General features: G+C 41.4%; 3 protein-coding genes across 5 annotated transcripts in view; 2 read left to right on the top strand and 1 right to left on the bottom strand.

Moving 5' to 3' along the window:
* Nucleotides 1-2,283: 2,283 nt before the first annotated feature.
* Nucleotides 2,284-4,247, bottom strand: LOC104941108 (metastasis suppressor protein 1-like). The gene is made up of 4 exons (XM_010766156.1): nucleotides 4,235-4,247; nucleotides 2,834-2,991; nucleotides 2,565-2,672; nucleotides 2,284-2,424 (listed from the first exon to the last, which is right to left on the bottom strand). The coding sequence occupies exons 1-4, from the start codon at nucleotides 4,245-4,247 to the stop codon at nucleotides 2,284-2,286; spliced, it is 420 nt and encodes a 139-aa protein (XP_010764458.1).
* Nucleotides 4,248-7,881: 3,634 nt separating this feature from the next.
* On the top strand, nucleotides 7,882-15,006 carry LOC104941102 (metastasis suppressor protein 1-like). Of its 3 annotated transcripts, XM_010766148.1 has the most exons (7): nucleotides 7,885-8,515; nucleotides 9,840-9,953; nucleotides 10,289-10,528; nucleotides 10,707-10,919; nucleotides 11,766-11,925; nucleotides 12,319-12,573; nucleotides 12,790-15,006. In XM_010766148.1, exons 1-7 carry the CDS (start codon nucleotides 7,979-7,981, stop codon nucleotides 13,335-13,337), a joined length of 2,067 nt encoding a protein of 688 aa, XP_010764450.1. In that variant the 5' UTR covers nucleotides 7,885-7,978; the 3' UTR covers nucleotides 13,338-15,006. The 3 variants fall into 3 exon arrangements, with proteins under 3 accessions (XP_010764452.1, XP_010764451.1, XP_010764450.1); XM_010766149.1 differs by lacking the exon at nucleotides 9,840-9,953 and having other exon boundaries at nucleotides 7,884-8,515; XM_010766150.1 differs by lacking the exons at nucleotides 9,840-9,953; nucleotides 10,289-10,528 and having other exon boundaries at nucleotides 7,882-8,515.
* A 2,866-nt stretch (nucleotides 15,007-17,872) lies between these two features.
* Nucleotides 17,873-20,722, top strand: part of LOC104941103 (transmembrane protein 65) — a 34,804-nt gene continuing 31,954 nt past the window's right edge. Inside the window, exons 1-2 of the mRNA XM_010766151.1 lie at nucleotides 17,873-18,086; nucleotides 18,376-18,719. Coding sequence (XP_010764453.1) covers nucleotides 18,401-18,719 — 319 coding nt within the window. The 5' untranslated portion in view covers nucleotides 17,873-18,086; nucleotides 18,376-18,400. The remainder of the gene's footprint in view (nucleotides 18,087-18,375; nucleotides 18,720-20,722) is intronic.

A 20,722-nucleotide genomic window follows, 5' to 3' on the forward strand; every position in this document is an offset into this window, starting at 1 on the left:
CGATTTACACACGGCATATATTGCACGTCTGACCGTCCTGGGAGAGGGATCCCTCCTCTGTTGCTCTCCCTGAGGTTTCTCCCATGTTCCCCTTTAAACTGTGGGTTTTTTATCCGGAAGATTTTCCTTGTACGATGTGAGGGTCTAAGGTCATAGGGTGTAGTTTTCTCATACTGATATTCTGCACAAACTCCTCACATCGTACAAGGAAAATCTTCCGGATAAAAAACCCACAGTTTAAANGGACTATGGGCAATACAAGAAAACATGCTCTCCACATTGAGCGTCCTGTATTAAAAGTCGGAAACAGCCAGCCAAAAAATTAACCCTGTTTTGTGCTTCAATCTGCCTTCATGTTACCTTTATACCCACAGCAAACACTCATATTGGCATTAAGAATAAAAAATACCCAATTAAACCAAAATACTACTTCATTAGCGTTGCTTCGCGGGCCTCCAGGAAGGCCGTCGATGCAACTATATTCTGCGTTGTTTAGAGACACAATGAAGGAAAGGATGACGTCACTCAGGAAGAGATTTTTTACCATCTAATCAGGTTCGGCCTTGCCATGAGCGAATTTCAGTGTTTCCCTGACCACCTACAATCATCATTCAGTCAGGAGAAAGTCCTCCGGATGATTCCTGCCTGTGCCTCATTTAAACCCTTCTCCAGGGCCATTGTCTATCTTAATCAATTAAAAAAGTGAAAATAAATGTCCCTTACTGCTTGCGAATTTGGACTCACGGCCACTGCATATTGTCACAATCCTCATTGTTGAAATTGTTCCTCCTAGTATACTGTAAACGATGCGGAGTGTTAAGGGCTTGCCTGAGAGCAGCGGGTTTTTCAAAGTGTGGGTAGGTGAGCCTCCCCTTAGAGAACATAAGAACAGCCGCGCCCCCCCTCCCAATTATTATTGCTGTTATTATTATTATTATTGTTGCTATAATGCAGGGGTATTCAATTGCATTTCAAAGAGGTCCAGTAAGAGAAAATGTAATTAAATGCTCTGTTTTCGCTGTCTACCTTCCGCCATTTGAAATTACTCCGATTGTTTCTCTCCTCTTGTCGTGTCTCTGTGTGTGTGTTTGAATCTATCGTGCTGACTGCACCGATTTGATTGGCTGGGTAGCGTCACCTCCTTAAAACATTAAACAATAACTTTTTTAAACCTTTTTATTTTTATGTTTTAAACATATTGTATAAAAGTCCCCCACTACTTGGACTATTCCTTGCACCCCTCTAGAATAAGCCCGAATGGTCTCAACCATATTGCATCAGTAACGTGCACTTGTTATTATAACAAGATCGCAAGGACGCTGGTAGCGATCGGAAAATTGAGTGTTGTTCAGTTTGTGTGTTGTGGAACATGCGTGTCCGTGCATGAAAATATACCACACACCCAATTACAATTGCAAGTTCAATTCACTACCCTGGAAGTTAATACAGTTGTTAAAGTTGGAACAGCCTGTGGACAGCCGTTCTTCCTTGCATGTCAGTCGCCGACACCTTCTTACAGAGGACAGGCACATCTAGCTGCAGCACGACCCGTATATTTCCGCACGCCGTGTTCTCAAGACATATTTTTTTTAACATTTTCAACATGGTGGATAAATCCTTATATGCTCCCGGCAACACACTGAACGTCAACTTTGCCTCCTTATTACACTCGCCCCTACTTTAGTGGAAACAATGAGTCTGCGTCTTTGATGCACACAGGAATAAACGCAGATCATACTCTGGCTGCAGCCTTGACCGGTACTTGCTTTTGATCAAAGTCAATGCGGAAAACCTGCACTCACACAGGTAGGTGGAGGTGAAGGGAATGAGCACTTTTAAAGCCTTTTTGGCGAGGTGGGGGAACTCGGTCTCCACAGACAGCCACAAGTGGGCAAGTGTCACTTTACTCGTCTTTTTCTCGTTCTTTTGTGTCTCACGCTGCGCCTCCCCTGAAGCTCTCTGGCGCCCCCCAGGGGAGGCGCGCCTCACACTTTGAAAACCGCTGCTCTAAATCATTTGCAAACTCCTGCAGATTGACCACTGGGTGGCAGACAGAGATTGGACAACACAATTGTTTTTCTTTGTGTCCTTGTCCCATACTGCATTACAACTATGTCTCCTAATAAGATTCACATACATCATAAGGGTATACAGGACCAATTTACAGATTAACAGTAGATCCTATGTGTTTACATGTCATTGGCCAAATATAAACATAGTATGCTTTCATCTCCTCAGTTCTAGGAACGGGTGACCAAAATAACTGGTGTAAAACTTTTTCACTTATTTGCTGCTATGAGTGTTGTGATTGGCCGACGGAACGTACCTGCACATGCTGGACTTCCTGGACATGGTGGTGCTGGGGGATGAGGGCGGCGTTTGATAAGACCAACCATAGTCTGAGCCCTTAAGATCCATGATCACCTGAGAGGGAGGAAAACACAAGTCCTAGTTATAGGTCGAACTTAACAAAGCTTTATTTAATCCACAGAACCTCTTAAAAAAACAAAAACAAATCAGTCAGTGAGATGAATGTCAGTTTCCCCTTTGATGGTTTTCCTCACCTGTTCACTAGCAGGGGGAAGCTTGTGGGGGTCAGAAGTCAGGGCTTTGAGGTCATCAGAGATTGCCTGGAGATGGGTGACCTCTCCCAACATAGAAATCTCCTCATCCTAAAAGATTTCATGGCAGAGAGAGAGAGCAGATTCCTCTTTAGATAGCAGAAAAAGGTATTTTATGAGAGCCTGGAGTAAGAATATACTGTGAAGAAGTAGAGGGCTTGAAAATGCTTTCTGAAAGCTCATCCCTTTCTTTTTTTTACAGCTGTACTCACCACTACAGGACGGAGCAGGCCTACGAACCAGCAGAACCTCTGTCTGTCCTCGATGAGAGCCCTCCTCAGGGCCTGCTTCTCTGTCTCCTCCAGCAGAATATATTTATCACTGACATCCTGCATGGCACTGTCCAACTGCGGCTGAATATCTCCACGACCTTCGAAACAAAATGGACAAAAATAAATAAAAAAATAACACATTATTCTAGGTATAATACACATGCCAACTCGCAAGGAAACATGTGATTAACTAAGACGGTGTGTTAGGGCCATTGAAGGTTAGTAAATAAAGTTTACAGAACTGGGGAGGGTGGTAATATTCTCAGGGAAAACTTGTGAATTTATTTATTTATGATCTCAGAGGTAATGTACTTTATTTCTTGTGAATGCAAAACTAAATTCTTGTAAATCCTTAACTGCAATAGTCCTAATACTACTTCACAATCTTTTAAAATGAAGGTGCTCAGATGCTTTTCACCACTAAACCTGATGGGCAATATTCTCCCTTTATCTTTCTTTGCACACATCCATGAAAAAGAACAGAGTTGTGCTAATAAAACATGCATGAAAAGTCACAAACAATATGATCATGTAGCAACGAAAGAACATTTAATCTGCACAACTACTGTCTTTCGTTTGAACATCTGCTCTACATGTTACTATCTTCATTGTGGACACTGCTATCTTCAGTGCTAGCATTTGAATATCCTCACTACTTGTTTGGCTATCAGCTCTGCATGAAGGGCGACTCTTTCCATGGAAGTGTTTTGTGTCAATTGTACAGAGGCGGCAAGAAGGATATCTACTTTAGGCTAATCTGTTGCTCTTCTTGAACTTCAATCCATTATGTCGAGATAGCCAAAACTAAATGAAATATCCCTCCATTACTGTTTGTCTGACACTCAAAATATAGTTTAGGTGACTCAGTGTTTGGTTTTAGGAATGGCAAGTGTGCAAGGTATTTTGAAGAGCATCTGGCCCTTGTGCTGTCTACGTGTGTTTGAATATGCATATGCAAATCAAGGAATGTCTTAGGGCAATTACTTTCCCAAGGTGATCCTGAAGCCAAATCAAGCCCTCTTTAAGTTCTCCAAGGAGGCAGGAAGGCTGGCGACTACCCAGGATGACAAACAGTGGGCCTCAAAGGCATTATCTAACCACACACACACACACACACACACACACACACACACACACACACACACACACACACACACACACACACACACACACACACACTTTGGTCCATCAAGGTTAAACCCACAGTGAACCACTCTGTGGTCTGTGTGTCTGTCTGCTCTTGGGTCTGGCCAATGATAACAAACTGGCGTCTCTCCGAGACATTTGACATGTGGCATTATACCATGCAAATCAGTAGAGAAAAAAAGCAGATACGGTTACACAGGCGAATCATCCTCACCTCAAAAGTGAAACGTAAGGACGTGTGATCTTTCCTCTCTGATATGTCAGTGCAGTGTATGCATTAGGTATCATACAGCATGTGGGAAGTTCAGTTTCAGCTGCTTCATCTCTTCCTCAGATGACTACAACACCATTACAATGACAATCAACAATGGCTTCAAGGGCGCAGCAAAAATAATAGGTTAATGGAAAAAGCCAAAGGTACAAATAGTCATTATGCACCTATTGCACAGCAGCTGACATAACTTAGAAACTACCAAATATTTGTGCAATGTGTTTATTGATTGATGAAGTTGCCAAGTGTGAATCCCTATTAGATAGCTCTTATTACTTGATGGTTGTTGGCAAAATAAGGCAAACTGATTTTCCATATGGAGGGGATCCATTTACCAAGCTGAGGTGACCGTGACGCTGAGAGGAATTAGAGTTGTGTGTGTGTGTTTATGGCACTTCATACTCTATTACACTATGAAGACCATAATGGAGTAGATGGACTGTGGACTGGAAAGTCCAAATTGCAGTATATATTTTCAGGCTCATATAGATCTAAAGGCCACATTTAGAGGAGACAAGTATACAATTACATTGTACTAGGTTTTGTGGAGAACTGGCAGTATGACTGAGCCTGAGAGGGCGAGACAGGCCTCACTCATTAGTCTGGTTTCCACTGCAGGACAGGACTCATTATTATTCACTTCCCTCCAGGCAAAATGTGTCTTTTTCCATCTTGTTGCCAAGGCAATTATTTATAAGCTATGCTGACATTTCAGATAATGTTTCAATCACTAGTGATAGCTGGTCTATCTTTATTGAATGACATCTATCAAATAAAAAAGTGTGCAGTTAACTGTAATAAATGTCAACTTTATGGAACATGCTCAATACAAGCCATGACATCGAAAGATGCTCTCAGCTTATGTAACGCTGCAGTAATGCTCAGAGAAGTTGTGTGACATTGTGAAGTATTCCTGTCGCAGCACTGGGTTTAAAGGAACTGTTTATGATAAACACAAAAACATTGAAATATGTAGGCGAACAGGTTGGCCTCTTTGTAGATAAGTAGCTCTTGGAGGCCGTAAGCCTGTGATGCTGTGGTGTCTCTTGGAATGCAGTAAACGAAGGGCGCATGCTGTATTCTGGTTTTCTCCACTAGTTCAAGTCTTGGCAGAGTGTATTATTGACATAACCACAGTGGGTTTGGACGCTACTGTAAGTTGAGGCACTCTGTCTGAGACATATGGAAAGGCACATTTATTTTTTGTTGCAATTTTGGTAGTAATAATGAGTATCTTGGGAAGCGAGTAGAGTAGTGCCCAGACATCATAACAATCAGTTTAACATATCTTCCTTAGGTGCTTTTGTCACAGGTCCACCCATTTTGGAAGCACCCCATCCTTTAACTCATGATAATATATTAAAAAGTTAGATTTTTTTCTGCAAAAGCAATGAAACCGACTTCATTGTAATGAGAATTATCTGAGTTTAGCCCTCTAAAAGTGAATCACAAGGTCATAAATTCCAGATATGCATAAGCTCATGTGGAAACTGACCAGAAGGATAAATGTTATAAAACACTTTGAAATACCACACAGAGTAAAAAATATCCAACCAAAAGCCATTCAGTCATTACTCAATCAGCTTGAGGCAGACATCAGTGGTGATGTATACAAAAACGTAATTGTAGGGATGGAGGTGGTTGCACACACACAATCACACATAAACACACACGTGTTCTGAGACAATGCAGGCATCATGGCATGAGATGTCAACTTGTGGTAAGCAGAGGCGTTGTTAGTGCTGAACTGAACGCATTCCCTGTCTCTCTTCCATAACTTGTGCAACTATGTGAATGGCAAAGCCCTGATTGCTACTTCCTCTTCCTCTTCAACCACAGACAAACACTTGGGTTCAAGGAAGTTCAATGGGAACTGAGTCGCTGTAAACAAATCCAAAATGAAATATATTTCACAAGTCTTTCCAGTGTTCAATTAAAGACAATAAGTGCTTGTGAAACCTAGTGTAGTGTGATGTTTTGGCTTCACTCCATTAGGATGACTAATTGATGGCGTACTGTGGATGTCCTGTGTCCAAAATATGGCAACACACACCAACCAATTCAACCAAACTTGCCATAAAGTGAGTCACTAAGCCAAGATGAATATGGTGGGGGTCCTGCACTCATGAAGATACATGTGCACACACACAGAAATGAGATTAGCTTCTTCAGCTTTCACATGAACAATAATTACATTAAGTTGCAGTCACAGGCTGTTACTTAGCAAAGGCTAAGGTCTCAGGTCAGAAAAACCCCCTCACAAGACACATATCAAAACATTAGAAAACTACACCAGCAGACAGATGGAGTGTTCATTCTTTCCATAAATTGAAAACACTATACGGTACTTTTAAGTAGGGATGGGAATTTGAAAGCAAATGTATAATCGAATATGCGACCCCCAAAAAAACGGTTAACCGATATGTACATACAGTATCCTATACCAAAAAAAATGTGGAACAAATTTTGACCAAAAAAAAAATATTTTTTTTAATTTTGAAAAATAAATAAATACATGTTCAAATAACTATAGAAACCAAGTCGAATTTGTCAAATGTATTGAACTGCTGATCACAGTTTGAACAGTTGACAGCTATAGGCCTACAGCTTTCATGCTTAAAACATAACTTGTTTTTTAAATGAAAGAGGGATCATACACAAACAACATAACGGGTCAGGGTAACGTAACCCTATCACAACAGAGATCAACAACCTATAACGGGGCCTATGCACAGAATGCAGCTATTTAATACTCATTCTTGTTTACGAATATGAGCATGATTGTCTACTCAGGGGAGAGGCGGGTGTGGAGGCGATTCACAATCAGGCCAGCTGTAGAGAAGACCCTCTCAGCTGGAATTTGGGCATAAGATGAGGTTTGAGTCTGCGTGATCTGCGTGTAGGGAGGGGGGGCGCGGCTGTTCTTATGTTCTCTAAGGGGAGGCTCACCTACCCACACTTTGAAAACCCCTGATTTAGAGTATAATCCCTGCGTGATCTTCTCTTATGGTAGTGATAGTTCACTTCACTGAGAAATATAATCAAAGGTGACCTAGGTGACATTTTTTAAACTAATATTATGGAGAGAGCTTTGACCGATAAAAGCACACATTTAGTTCTGTAGCTGTTCAGACCATGTTTTCTACCGTCTGTCCTCCTTGCTTTTTTGTGTCTAATTTTTCCTGAACTGTTCTAGTGATAAGAAATACATGTTATGCTCCGTTTGTGTATTGCTTTGCATTTTTTCAATGTTGGTTTGTGGGTTTTCTGTGAACAAATTGTAATTTGAGATTATCCGTTATGTCGTGGAAAGAACGTTTAAACGCAGCAGTCACACACTCTGAAAATATGTTGCAGAGGAGCCTTATTAAAGTTTCCGTCCCCAACAAGGCTTTTTTTTAATCCTGTCAAATCATTGTGAGACCGCCATTTTTATGATTTTGATTCTTTGCATATTATAATTGTTACTAGTTTTTTTGTACTAGAAGCTTAAACTAGGTATAGTTTTGCCTTGTTCCAATGATTTATTACATTGTATGCATTTTTGCAATCTGCTTTAGATTGAATTCACACAGTAATTATGCTCTTTGCTTTTAATTAGTGTTCTGTGTGAATATCCTCAAAGGCTCCAGATCCTGTAATTATCCTCATTATGATGTCAAGCCTTTATGTTGATTTGTGTTGTTGCCTTGACTGGATCGGCCTCAGTCACTGCCTGCTGCTTCTTGGTGTGCCGTGTTAATTGTTTCCCACCCTGTCTCTCCCCAATCCCCGGCCTTCATCGCCCTCCTTTTTATTCCTTTTTTTCCCTTTCTTATCCAACTTTCCTTCTTCAATCCATGTCTTTGGGTGCACTTGATTCTCTTTACACGGCCTGTCACTGCCAAATGTCTGCTTCCTCTGGTCCTTCCCTCATCCATCACTCCTTCCCCTTTCACAGTAGTCTGAACAGCGTTAACAGTAGTGACTCCAGGGGATCCAGTGGCTCTCACTCTCATTCTCCTTCCTCCTCTTCTTCCTCCTCTTCCTCAAACCACCTCTTCCACCACCATCACCCCCGTCATCGGTACCGTAGCTCCACGCTACCCCAGCAGGCCCCGGCCCGACTCTCTAGCATCTCCTCCCACGACTCGGGCTTCATCTCTTCATCCCACGACCAATACACAACGTCCAAATCATCCTCGCCAATGGCAGCCGAAACAAAGGTAAGAAAAACCCTCAGTTACATACACTTTACTTCCCCTCACTAATCGAGACAAGACTATAAACCACATATGCTCTATGATTTACAAGTCATTGTAGTCAGAGATAAAACCCCAAAGCAGCAATCACACAACCCTTTCCCTCACACATCTCCCCAGCCATCATGAGAGGCAGTTAGCTGGCAGCAGTAACTCTATGTGATCATGGTGAAGTCATTTCACCGCTATTATTATTATTGCATAAATGCTCAGGAAATGTGTCTGCCTCCATTGGAGCCCAGGGCAATACAGGTCACCCCCATCCTGCTATTAAAGAGTCCACCGCTGTGACAGCCCGCGGTTTGGCTGGAGCATACTGTGTGTTGTATTTTCATTAAATGTATCACAGTAAAATGACATGTTACAGTGTGGACAGTCATTTCTTTTACAGGCGCCGAGTGTGTGTCTCTATCAGAAGGTCTCATTCTGTCAGTTTTATCCAACCATCTGACACGAGGTTTCCGATAATGATCAATGTGAGAGCACAGAGGATTATCAGCATGGGGTTTGTGGTTTGAGATCAACCATGAGAAGCGGCTGCACTAGCTGACATTTTGTTAGCACGCCAGCAACCAGAGTTCCCCTCTCCAGAACACATTGGTATAGACAGACTCCAAGTTTTTATGATGCAGGGAAGGTGGTTTGGCAAACCCATATCTGACCCATATACAGAAGAGTCATGGGAATCAGACCTGGGGTTGTAGATACAATAGTGCATGTGTGAAAGAGAACTGTCTCATGGCTAAACTAGGCTAACAAAAGTTCAATAAAGACAAGATAGTGCTTAAACACATAATGTGGATCTTTCCCATTTCCATCCTTTTTTCAATACACACTTTTATGAGGGGTGTTGTTCAATAAAAAAGGTTATTTCCCTACAGATTAAGTGTCTTTGTTAATAAAATAACCAGGGCCGACCCCTTTGATGATACAATGTGTCACATAGGTTAAGTTTGTGAGGATACTTTTGACATCCAAAAGAAGATCGTTGCCTGTGCCTTCCTCTAACAAAGTTCCAACACATGCAGAGTGCTCTGGTACGACTCCCAGAGCACTCTCTCTGCAGCCTCCATTGTCACCTGGCTGTTCTCCCCACTAACTGCTGAGAACTGTGGAAAAGTTGCCCATGCTCTCTAACAAACCGCTCCTCTCTGTCTACCTGCTGACATGTCTGTCTTTGCAACTCTTCCCCCTCCGTCTGTCTCAATTCCTCTCTCCCCCTCCTCTTCCCCCTCTCTCCCTCTGGTCTCCCCCTTCTGCCTGCTTGCTGCTGCCCTCGCTGTCCCAGCCTTGTCCCAGCTCCAGGCTCTCTGAGGTCTCAGAGACTGGGCAGCTCCACAGTGACTGCAGCTCCCCCTCTCCTCTAGCTGCTGCTAGTGCACCTCAGCACGATACTGACAAGGTGAACCACACTCATCCACTTCCCCCCTCTCTCTTATAAATGCACCACAACTTCTTCGTACTGAACTCCAAACGTGGGTGTTCACTGCATCGACTTTAGCACAGAAGTCTTTTTCTCCATTCTTTTATTCAGTTCTGCATTTGTTACTATTTCCTTTGACTATCATCCATATGGATTCCTTATTGTTCCCTTAACATAATTGACCCTTTGTGATATTATTTATTTTGTGTTCTGTATTCCATTGTTTTCCATTATTATATTTTTTCCACTTTTTGTGATTGTTCCTTATTTTTGTTTTTGTTATCATCCCTCCTCCCTCCTGCACACACATCCAGTTGTCCAACGGCTTTGACAGCTACAGTCCGGCTCATTCCCCCTACATTCATAGCAATGGGGGGAGTTTGGGCTCAGGGTCAGGCACTGCCTTCTTCCCTCCTTCATCCCCATCCCACACCACCTCCTCCTGCCCCACTCGCTCATGGTCTCGCCCTGCCTCTGCCTTGCTGCCAGACCACCCTCAAAACTGCACGCTGGGCTCCACCATGGTGCCTTCATCACGAGTCCCGAGCTGGAAGGTTGGTTCATCACATCCCATCCTCCTTTGTTAAACAAGTTTGTTCTTTATCAGTTTGATCATTTTTGGTTAAATCTGCAGCTTGGAAAGAAGGGGGAAATGGTTGTAGGTGTTCATCAGAAGCACTTCAGAGTAATGTGAAGTATTAACAGTGAACTCTTACATGCCTTTCTTTACAGGACTGGGCTAAACCGGGCCCTTATGACCAGCCTATGGTCAACACACTGAGGAGGAAGAAGGACAAGGGGACTCCTACTATAGTGGACAGTAATGGTAGTTTGAGTAATAATAGCAGCTTGGCATTGACATCCACCTCAGCACCACCTCTGGCTGCACTACAGACATCTGTATCCATGGAGGAGAAGAACCGAACTGTAGCTGCACAGTTCAAGGTCAGTTAGTCTCAAACTCATACAAACACAGCCTGCCTCATTTAGACCATCACACTTACAGCCAGCCGTTAGCGTGTGTTATTTATAGCACATATTTATTGTGTTATGTGTCTTTTATATTTAGCTTTTTCACTTTTGTCTGTATTATGACTTATGAAGTTTGCTGTTAGCTTAGGTCTACTGTTGGATCTCTGTTAATTGTCGATTCATCAGATTTATATCTTGCGAAGGTCTATATGTTTTCGGACATTCTGTCTTGTTTTTGTGCCTAAAAACAATAATACTATGCTGCAGCACACAACAATAACATAGGTCAGTCCACATTTAATGCCATCTGTAATGCTAAGTTCAGATGACTTCACATTCAACTTCTAGCAGGCCGATGTTTTTGCAGTCATGGGATTTAAACCACATGAATCAGCCTCCCACCTAGGGCTGCTCGATTATGGCAAAAATCATAATCTCGATTATTTGGGCCAATATTTGATATCACGATTATTAAAAACAATTATCCATTTACTTAGAAAACATTGAACAGTATGTTTTTAACAGTTGATTACCTTGAACTTTAAGTATAATTCAACTGAAAAACCAATTACATTGTTTAAATTGTTTTATTGTTTTATTTTGATTATGTTGTTTTCATAATCGTTGCAAGCCAAGATCGTAATTGCGATTAAAATACGATTAATTGAGCAGCCCTACTCCCACCATTAATGTTCCCATTTAATGACTTTCATGAGCTGTCCCTAATGATTTGAATGATTTGAATGACTTAATGTGCCTGGCTGTAGAGAGACTTTGAGACCATACTGAATGTTCTTTTTCATTGGGTGATTGCTCCAGGCTGGTGAACTTGAGGCCCATGAGGAGCTGGCTCTGGCTTTAGCCCGAGGTCTGGAGCTGGACACCCAGAGGTCCAGCAGAGACTCCATCCAGTGCTCCAGCGGCTATAGCACTCAGACCAACACCCCCTGCTGCTCTGAAGACACCATACCTTCACAAGGTAACACATTACATCTAGGATCAGATGTTCACCATCTTTTTAAGAACTCTACTAAGACTTCTCTTTTTTTAAGGGTTCCCTCAGATCTTAAAAAGGGCATTTCATTTTCAATCTTCAATAATATGGCCTTAATTGTTATTTGAATATCTCAAATCAATGTTCTTTAAAAAAAGACGTGGGAAGCAGGACTTTATGCATTGTGCATGCTATTGCATTATACAATTCTAAATATGTTTAGTAGTATCGTTTCTTTTTAAATAATTTTAATATCGTTATCATTCACAAAAAGTCTTAAGTTTGAAGCTAAAGTAACCCCTTTTTTGTCCTCTACTATCATAAAACACTGTATGTTGTGGTATCAGCTCATTGTTAACCTCTCTGTGTTCTCTTTAGTTTCAGACTATGACTATTTCTCAATGGCTGGAGACCAGGAGCCTGAGCAGCACTCTGACTTTGACAAGTCCTCCACCATCCCCAGGAACAGTGACATCAGTCAGTCCTACCGCCTCATGTTCCAGAGCAAACGACCCGCCTCCACCGCCGGCCTTCCCAGCACACACACTGCGTACCATGGACAGGGGTCTTACCCACAGGGGCCCTACCCCCCCACACCTATCCACACTGGGGCTTATCCTGCTACACCTATAGGTACACACTGGTGTTGCACATTTTTACGATATCATATTGGTTGATGCTAATATTTCTTATTTAGAACACTTTATACATGTTTTATAATAGTAATACTTCATCAGATTAATGTGTTTTTCTTGTCTTGATATCCTTTATTGTGTTTTCTTTATAAATCATGAATGCAAATTCAAAATGTAATATGTTATTAAATGAAATTCCCATTTGTGTTTGCAGGCTCGAGTTCAGGTCAAGGATTTTATTCTGGATCCAGCTCCCATAATGCCTCTGGCTCCTACTCTACGGACCGTGGTCCAGTTATTGTCACCCCTGGTACGGCCACGATCCGCCGCACCCCCTCTTCAAAACCCTCCTCCCGCCGCTCAGGCTCAGTTACGGGCACAGGCCCAATCCCCATTCGTACGCCCGTCATCCCGGTACAAATCCCTACGGTGCCCGACCTGCCCGGGGCAGTCAATGGGGGCAGGGCCTCAGAGGAGAGGGGAGGGGGAAAAGGAGAGGTAAGCCCAGATTCTCCAACATTTGCGGGAGTGGAGGGCGCTGGCACGCTGCCTGTGATGTCCTGGAGCGGTCAGGCTACCACCAACCCCCCCACTGCACCACTCGCCCAGCTGCTGCAGCAGCAGGGAGGAGGAGGAGGAGGAGGAGGAGGAGGAGAGGAGGAAGAGGAACAGTCAGAGGGCAACATGCTGATGGCCATCCGCAAAGGGGTGAAGCTCAAGAGAACCCTCACTAGCGACCGCTCTGCACCACGCATCGCATGATGACACAAGAAACACGAGCACAGTTAGGCTTTAGGAAAAACGTTGCTTATAAAAATGCAATGTAAAGAATCAAAAGGCTTCTTATGCTACTATGAGAAATGTATCACACCTGTTCTACATGTAGCCTTTCTCATTCTGTAAACCTTCCTCACTGCAGAAGCCATCTATAACGATTAAACATAGAAATAAATATGCTATTGTTCAGATTCCCATTTTCTGATTTGGCTTAAGATGCCTCAGAAATTGTGCAAAGCAAGGTATGTTAAAATACTGGTTTAGACCTGAAATGCATCCCATGCCCACTTGGTGATGAATCCTTGTTAAAGTTCAATAACACCACAAGCCTTTACGGGTACAAGGTAATATCTAATTTCTCACATAGGGCCTGGAATTAAGGTTGTCGCCCTAAGCACTAAAATGTTCTTTTGCAAAACCCACAGCTTTGTGCTGACGACACAAGTACAGAGTAGCATTACACCACAGTACGTTAATAAAGATATATTTTGTATCCAGTATTCTTCCTAAAGCTGAGGGCTTGACAAGGAAAATGTGTCTGCCTCTCCTCGGTGTAAAAAGACACTGACTATGTGTAATCTCATTGTTTAAGAGTGCGTTGTACCATTGCGGGACAAATAGGCATTCTAACTGCCTAGTGACTTGGCAGAAGGAGCACAATAATCAAGCAAGTACTTCACAGCATCAAGAGAGCAATAACAGACGCACTAGAAAGCAGTGGTGGCTTTGAAATGCACCATTTGGCACCTCCTGAATTGTATTGACCGCTTACATGGAGGGACGCCCTGATGGCTGCAGGAAGGGGCTGTGTTAAAGCTGTCCACTCACAAAGGATTCAATATGTGAGATGTCCACAGAGCCAACATAGGCAGGGGAAGAACCAATACAGACAACCTCCAAAAGGAAAGGACCTGCGTTGTGTTGCAGACTGAAAATCATCTAAGTCAAAGGTTTAGGAGACGACATCGTGACTAAAGCGTCACATGGTTGATTCCGTGACATTAACAGACTCTATAAGTGACGTCCTGTTTTAGTTGTTTTAGTATTTACATGATTTGTAAATATTTGTGGACTTTTGTCAGTGCTTCTCACTCTCCGTATTTCTTTCTGCTCCTCCACACTGCCACAATCAACGCATCTTAAAACCGGATGCTCATTGAACATATGACCATCAAACCCTATTACCTTAAGGATATGATTTCATTTTATTTTTCACTTTTTTTAAAACTATGAAATCATCCTTGAATCTGCAGTATCTACATGCTGAGCTTTGTAGAAGTCCTCAGTGATTTGTGTTTATACAGTATATTAGCAGTTATATTAGCCCCTTCTTTTTGTAGCATTTATTAGCCATAATGCAACTCTACTAAAAAGTATAAATATGCCATGTCAAACTCAAAGTTAAATAAGGAGGACAAATATTTGCTGATGTTCTGAAAGTTATGAGTAGAAAGCTGTTTTCATGGTAATGCCATACTGGTTTTTATTTGTCTGGTTGCTGTTATATCTAACTCTTTGTTGTTTTCTTTGGAAAGCATGTAGCGTGCATGCTTTATTCCTTTTGCTAATAAGGTTTTCATTTTTCATCCAATTCTGGTTTTTTTAATTTTTGCAGTAGCATCACAGGTCCAGTACGTACAGATTGTATTACCCTTAAAACTAGGAAATCGCATCCCAATCCATTGTATTGGTTTAGAAATATGTCAATTTAGGTGGTACAATTTAAAATATTTTGTTTTTATGCTGACAATAAGATGCATTGGAGATATGACTGCAGACTATAGGCTGACTAGTATCACTCAGGATCACTGAGCCTGTATTTTCATTTTCATTTCAGTTCAATCACTGTGAGACCATGGCTTCTACAAGATGTATAGATGTTATTTAGCTCTACAGGTTATTCCAAGAACTCACACATTTTTTATTTATTTTTCTTCTTCTCGGTCTTTAAATCTCTTGTTTTCTCAACCTATTTTTATACATATATAACATATCAGAGTAGTAGAGTTGTTTCCTCTATCTGTGCATGTACTATCTGATGTGTTATTTCATCAGCAAAATGTTCTCAATACCGTCCTGCAACGATTCATTTAAGTCCCATATTTCAGTCGCGTATGCATAGTTGCACGTCATTTTAATGATAACATATGGTTTGAAAGTGAACAGTTTTGGTTTGATAATGGAGAGGCCTGCATCAGTGTTATGGTTTCACATGTTGGGAACGGAAATGTTTGCATGATGCAGAGCTGAGTCCAGTTAAGCATCAGTTTGTTCAAGATGGGCATTTCCTTCACAGCAAGTGTGCAGTCATCATTTTATGTATACATTTAAAAAAGAAATGCATTATTTTAGAGCGAAGAAGCTGAACTCTGGCTTAATCTGACCTGACATCTTGCCATGAACTTCAGTTTTTTTCTATATTTTAAGAAGGTATCTAATGTAACAGCATTTTACAAAAGGAGACATGAGAGCAAAAGAAGGGATGACAAAAGAAAGATATCTTAATTAAACCCAAAGCAGGGGGATGCACCACCACTTGGTTAACATAACATAACACTCAGTTCTTTATATTGTTGTTGATGTTTATATTTTTGTTGTTTTGTTGGCCGTCCACCTGTCTAAAACGTATGTTATCGACTTGTAATTTCCATATTTAAATTACTAGCATAAATATATATATATTATATCAGAGTTGCCACATGCCAGTATATCCTATGAATAAGATGTTTAGAGTTTGTGAGGGTTTGAATAAACTGTTCAAACTGGTTAATAGTTTTTAGCTTATTGCCCCCCCACAATCTATATTATAAAATATATATCCTATTCATTGTACCATCCCGACTGGACAATTGAACATACCAACTTTTTTACACTTCTATTACCCTTAAGAAAATTTACAAATCAAAGACGTGATGTTAGCCAGCATTAAATACTCTCTAAACCACGCCACAAGTACTTCATCGTTATGACAGCCTGTTCCTGATCGCTGTAGCTTGTGTCAATTGTGGATTCCAATCCAAAAAATCAAACCCCAGTTAACGCTTGCTCATTGCATGTTATATACAGTGTGAATAGAACTGACTGCAGTTGGGATGAATAATCGTATGACACACACACGTTACTCCATCAATTAAACTGTATTCATTAAGCATCTTTCTGATAAGAATATAACATGATTTGCTATGTTGTAATATAGATATTACAAAGATAATGTATAGCGAACATCATTTTCCATTACCTCCCTGCCAGTAACGCCTAGCAGCCCACCGAACATAGGTTGCCACAGCCAGTATATCCTATGAAGTAAGATGTTTAGAGTTTGTGTGAGGGTTTGAAATAAACTGTTCAAACTGGTTAAAATAGTTTTTAGCTTATTGCCCCCCCCCCCCCCCAGGAGAGTTGACCTCTCGGTATGTCCCTGTACAGTTCAACAGACTAAGATGCAGTTTGTTTCCAGAAGTAAAAGGTTGTTATTTGTTGTGTAATGACAGCTTTAGCAATAAAATAAAACATATACATGTTGCTTTGGCTCACTGACTTCTTGAATGTCTACGTTCTCTGTGAGTTTCAAAAGAATCAGACATCAGATCAGACAACTAACCTACGACTTTGTTTTTTTACAGGCCTAAAACATCTTCGACCATTTTGTTGGATGAACTTTTTGACTTAAACTTCAAGCTTTGCAATTGTTTTTGAAATCAGGAAATTAATTTAAATTCCTTTTTTGCAGATTGAACCCTCATGTGGCAAAAGAACAATGACATTTGTGCTTATTTAATTGATTGTAAATTCAAACTGTAAACTGGGACAGTGTGTGGCAGATATTATCACAAAAAATCTTAGCCTTTTCTACACCAGGGGGCGTTCTTGTATGCCTCCTTTTAGCAGCCAAACCTTGTTTATGGTTCTACTTGGATAATGCATCACTCCCCATCCTCAGAGGCCTGAAAACACTGGTCCAATCAATTGAAGTACAGTCAAAACCATAAATTACCCCCTCACACCGAAGGGCATGAATAAACGCCCTAACTATTGAATTGTGAGTTATATGGTATTTTTGTTCTTCAAGTACAGTACAGGCTACCTCCATGATTCATAACTTCCACATGGTGTCATATTTTACTGGGGTGTGGTGGATTGTTGATGGAATAGCTCAAATAACCCGCGTGCATAATAGCAGAGAAGAGCACACACCCAACAGACAAGCCGTCATTTACAAAACCTGTAAGATATTAACAGCCTGTCTGTGACACTCAATAGGCTATACTGTAAAGCTATAACTTTTCAACCTCGGTTTATATCCCTTACATTTAATTTCACTTTTTAAGTATGCAGGATCAAATTCGTTTTATATTTCATTATAGCAGACGTGGCTTGTTGTCGTACTAAACATGAAAGCATCTTACGGTTTTATACTGAACGTACGTCCGGCGGTGCCGTCAGAGTTACGCACGGTGGAAAGCAGCGCAGCCATTGGAAAATATTTTCGGGCTGATGACGTTTCCTCCCATCGCCTCCTATCATCCTGTCAGCCAGAGGTTACAGCAGCCGGGAAAACGCTCGCAAATATGTGATATTTCCTCAAACACTGCTGCTAGTTTAGTGTTTCAGGTATATTTTTTGTTCGGGTATCTACAAAACTTCACCACTGGTAAAAAGCAAACGTATTCTCCGGAGCAGCTTCAAGGTTTCTTGTGGAGGTTGTTGGACGGGACAGCGGGACCATCGACTGAGGTGCGTCCGAACAGACAAGTTGAACCTTTTCCTATTTTATATTTCTCAGAGGGCCCGTAAAATAGCTTTGACTTGGTATTTTCTTATATATTATGTAATTGTTGTTGGCAGCACCGTGTTTCTCTCTAACAAATCAAGCGGTTACACTACGGGGATACAGGGTGCTATCACGCGATGGAAGCAATGGTTATTTCAAATTTCAGCGACATTATTTCATAATTGTCATGTCATCTTGTATTATGGGTAAGTGCAGACTCATGTTCTATTGTCCTCCACTCTTCTCCATCAGGTCTCCGGAGCATTACTCTACCCCCATGCCCGCCGCGATGCTGCCCTGCCTGCGTTCTGTCCTGCGGCCCGCCCTCTCTCTGAGAGCCGGGTCTGTGTTGGCCACAGCCGGACTCAGCAGCCACCAAACCCCCGCTATAGCGTCCTGTGCACGGAGCACCTCAGAGCCTGCTCTCTCCATGCTGGGGCAGCGGAGGCACCTGGGCACACACCCGCTGAGGGAGAACGTGGACCCTCTCGACTCTCCCCGGGGAGCCAAGGAGTTTATTTACACTCTCCATCCCACCGAGAGGAGCTGTCTGCTCCGAGAGCTGCACAAGTTCGAGTCCATAGCCATCGCTCAAGGTAAGGGAGGTGCTACAGTACTACAGCATGCATATTAACAGTAGATGGCGTACTGCAGGGACGGTAATGGAAATGCAGTTCAGCTATACAAATTATCTTTAATATTATATACAACATAGCAAATCATGTTATATTCTTATCAGAAAATGCTTAATGAATACATTTATAATTGATGATAACGTGTGTTGTGTCATACAGTTATTCATCCCCAACTGCAGGTCACTTCTATTCACCACTGTATATAACATGCAATGACAAGCAGTTAACTGGGGTTTGATTTTTGGATTGGAATCACAATTGACACAAGCTACAGCATCAGGAACAGGCTGTCATAACATGAAGTAACTTGTGGCGTGGTTTAGAGAGTATAATGCTGCTAACATCACGTCTTTGATTTGTAATTTTCTTAGGGTAATAGAAGTGTAAAAAAGTTGTATGTTGCAATTCCAAGTCGGGTACAAGGATAGTATTTAATAGATTTTCTTTGTTTCATAAATCATGTCATACTTTCGTGTAGCCAGTCCCTGTGACAGTATTCAGACGACCCTGACCTCTGACCTCCCCTGAGAGTAGAGAGGATCAATATAGTGTCACCATTACTCTCATTTACATATCTATTCCACAAGCGTCACCAAGCATGACAGTGGGGATCACTCATACGCTTAAATACAGGAGCAGGTTATTTGCAAAAGTAAGGCATTAGCTGAGTTTCTTGACAAAGAAGGACATTGTGAGATTAAAGGAAGAGCAAGGAGGATGTCCATCTAAGCAAAAAAAAGGAGTATATGCGGCGATCAATTCATGGATAGCAATAACAATAAAAGAAGGTAAATGACATGAGTGGTCAAGGTTCTCTCTGACAAATCTCTTTTAAATCTTTAGCCTTCATCATTTTTGTCTAATGGCTTTATTTTGTACATAAGTAAATGTTGGGAAAAAAATCAATGTTCCTTCCACTGTTTCAGCATTGCCCTAGAATTGTGGTTTATGTATGAAGCATTGTGGCTTTTTTCCTGCAGGGTGATGTGGGTATGAGAAAGGTTTTAGTCCAATGTCTCATGATGGACATATGATTCCCTGTCTTGTGGGATACCTTGCAGGGTCACTTCAAATATCTCTGGCCTTAGAGAAGTTGAAGTTAGACTAATCGATTAAGTCTGTAAATTCCTCCACATCAACAATTTGAAGCTAATGCTCTTATTTGATGTGCACTCTCTCCGACACCAGGCTCCTTTAAGCCATATAGCATCAGACTGCTGAATGTTGAGCGTACATGCATCAGTTAATATGAATAGTGTTGTTTGTGCTGTGTCTTCTCAGGGTACAGTATGTGAGGCTCTAAATATCAATTAGCAACAACATGTGCAAATTACAGCCCAGACTGACATTATGAACATCAGCAACCCTTTGACATTGGCTTAAACGTTTAGTTAAGTACTAGTTAAGATTTTAGTTGTTCTGCATTTGTACTTTTTACATTGCCATAGTAGCTTTTATGGAGGAAAAAGACAAAACAAATGTTGCATCACAATTAACTCTGAATGCAAAAGGGCTTCAAAACAAGTTTAACTAGGGAAGGTAAGCATGTCAGTGGTTGTATTGATTATTTACAGGATCGACTGGGTCAAAGTAGTCCATCACTTCTCTCTTGAACACAAGAATGCTTTCATTTTAGCCTTGATAATAATGGTGGTGTTTTTTTAGCGGTTATTACAGAGATGGTAGAGCAGATGATGGAAATTATTGTTAGCTTGGCATTGTCAGTAATATTGCAAACAGGAAAAAGACTGCAAGACCATGAGATGTTGTAATGATCATTACCCTTCTCAACGATATTGTTTTTCCTCATTTCAGATATTAAATCACCTTTTTTAGAAGGGGGGAAAAAAAATACCGTAACCCTATTTGTCTTTCAGCTGATATGAAATACCTTCCTCATTCCCACTCTGTTTCCTGACTCTGGGGAATTGCCACAGAAAATTGGAGAAGCTGACCTATCATTA

This window comes from Notothenia coriiceps, unplaced genomic scaffold (genome assembly GCF_000735185.1).
Source record: "Notothenia coriiceps isolate Sejong01 unplaced genomic scaffold, NC01 NC01_scaffold00003129, whole genome shotgun sequence".
NCBI lineage: Eukaryota > Metazoa > Chordata > Actinopteri > Perciformes > Nototheniidae > Notothenia > Notothenia coriiceps.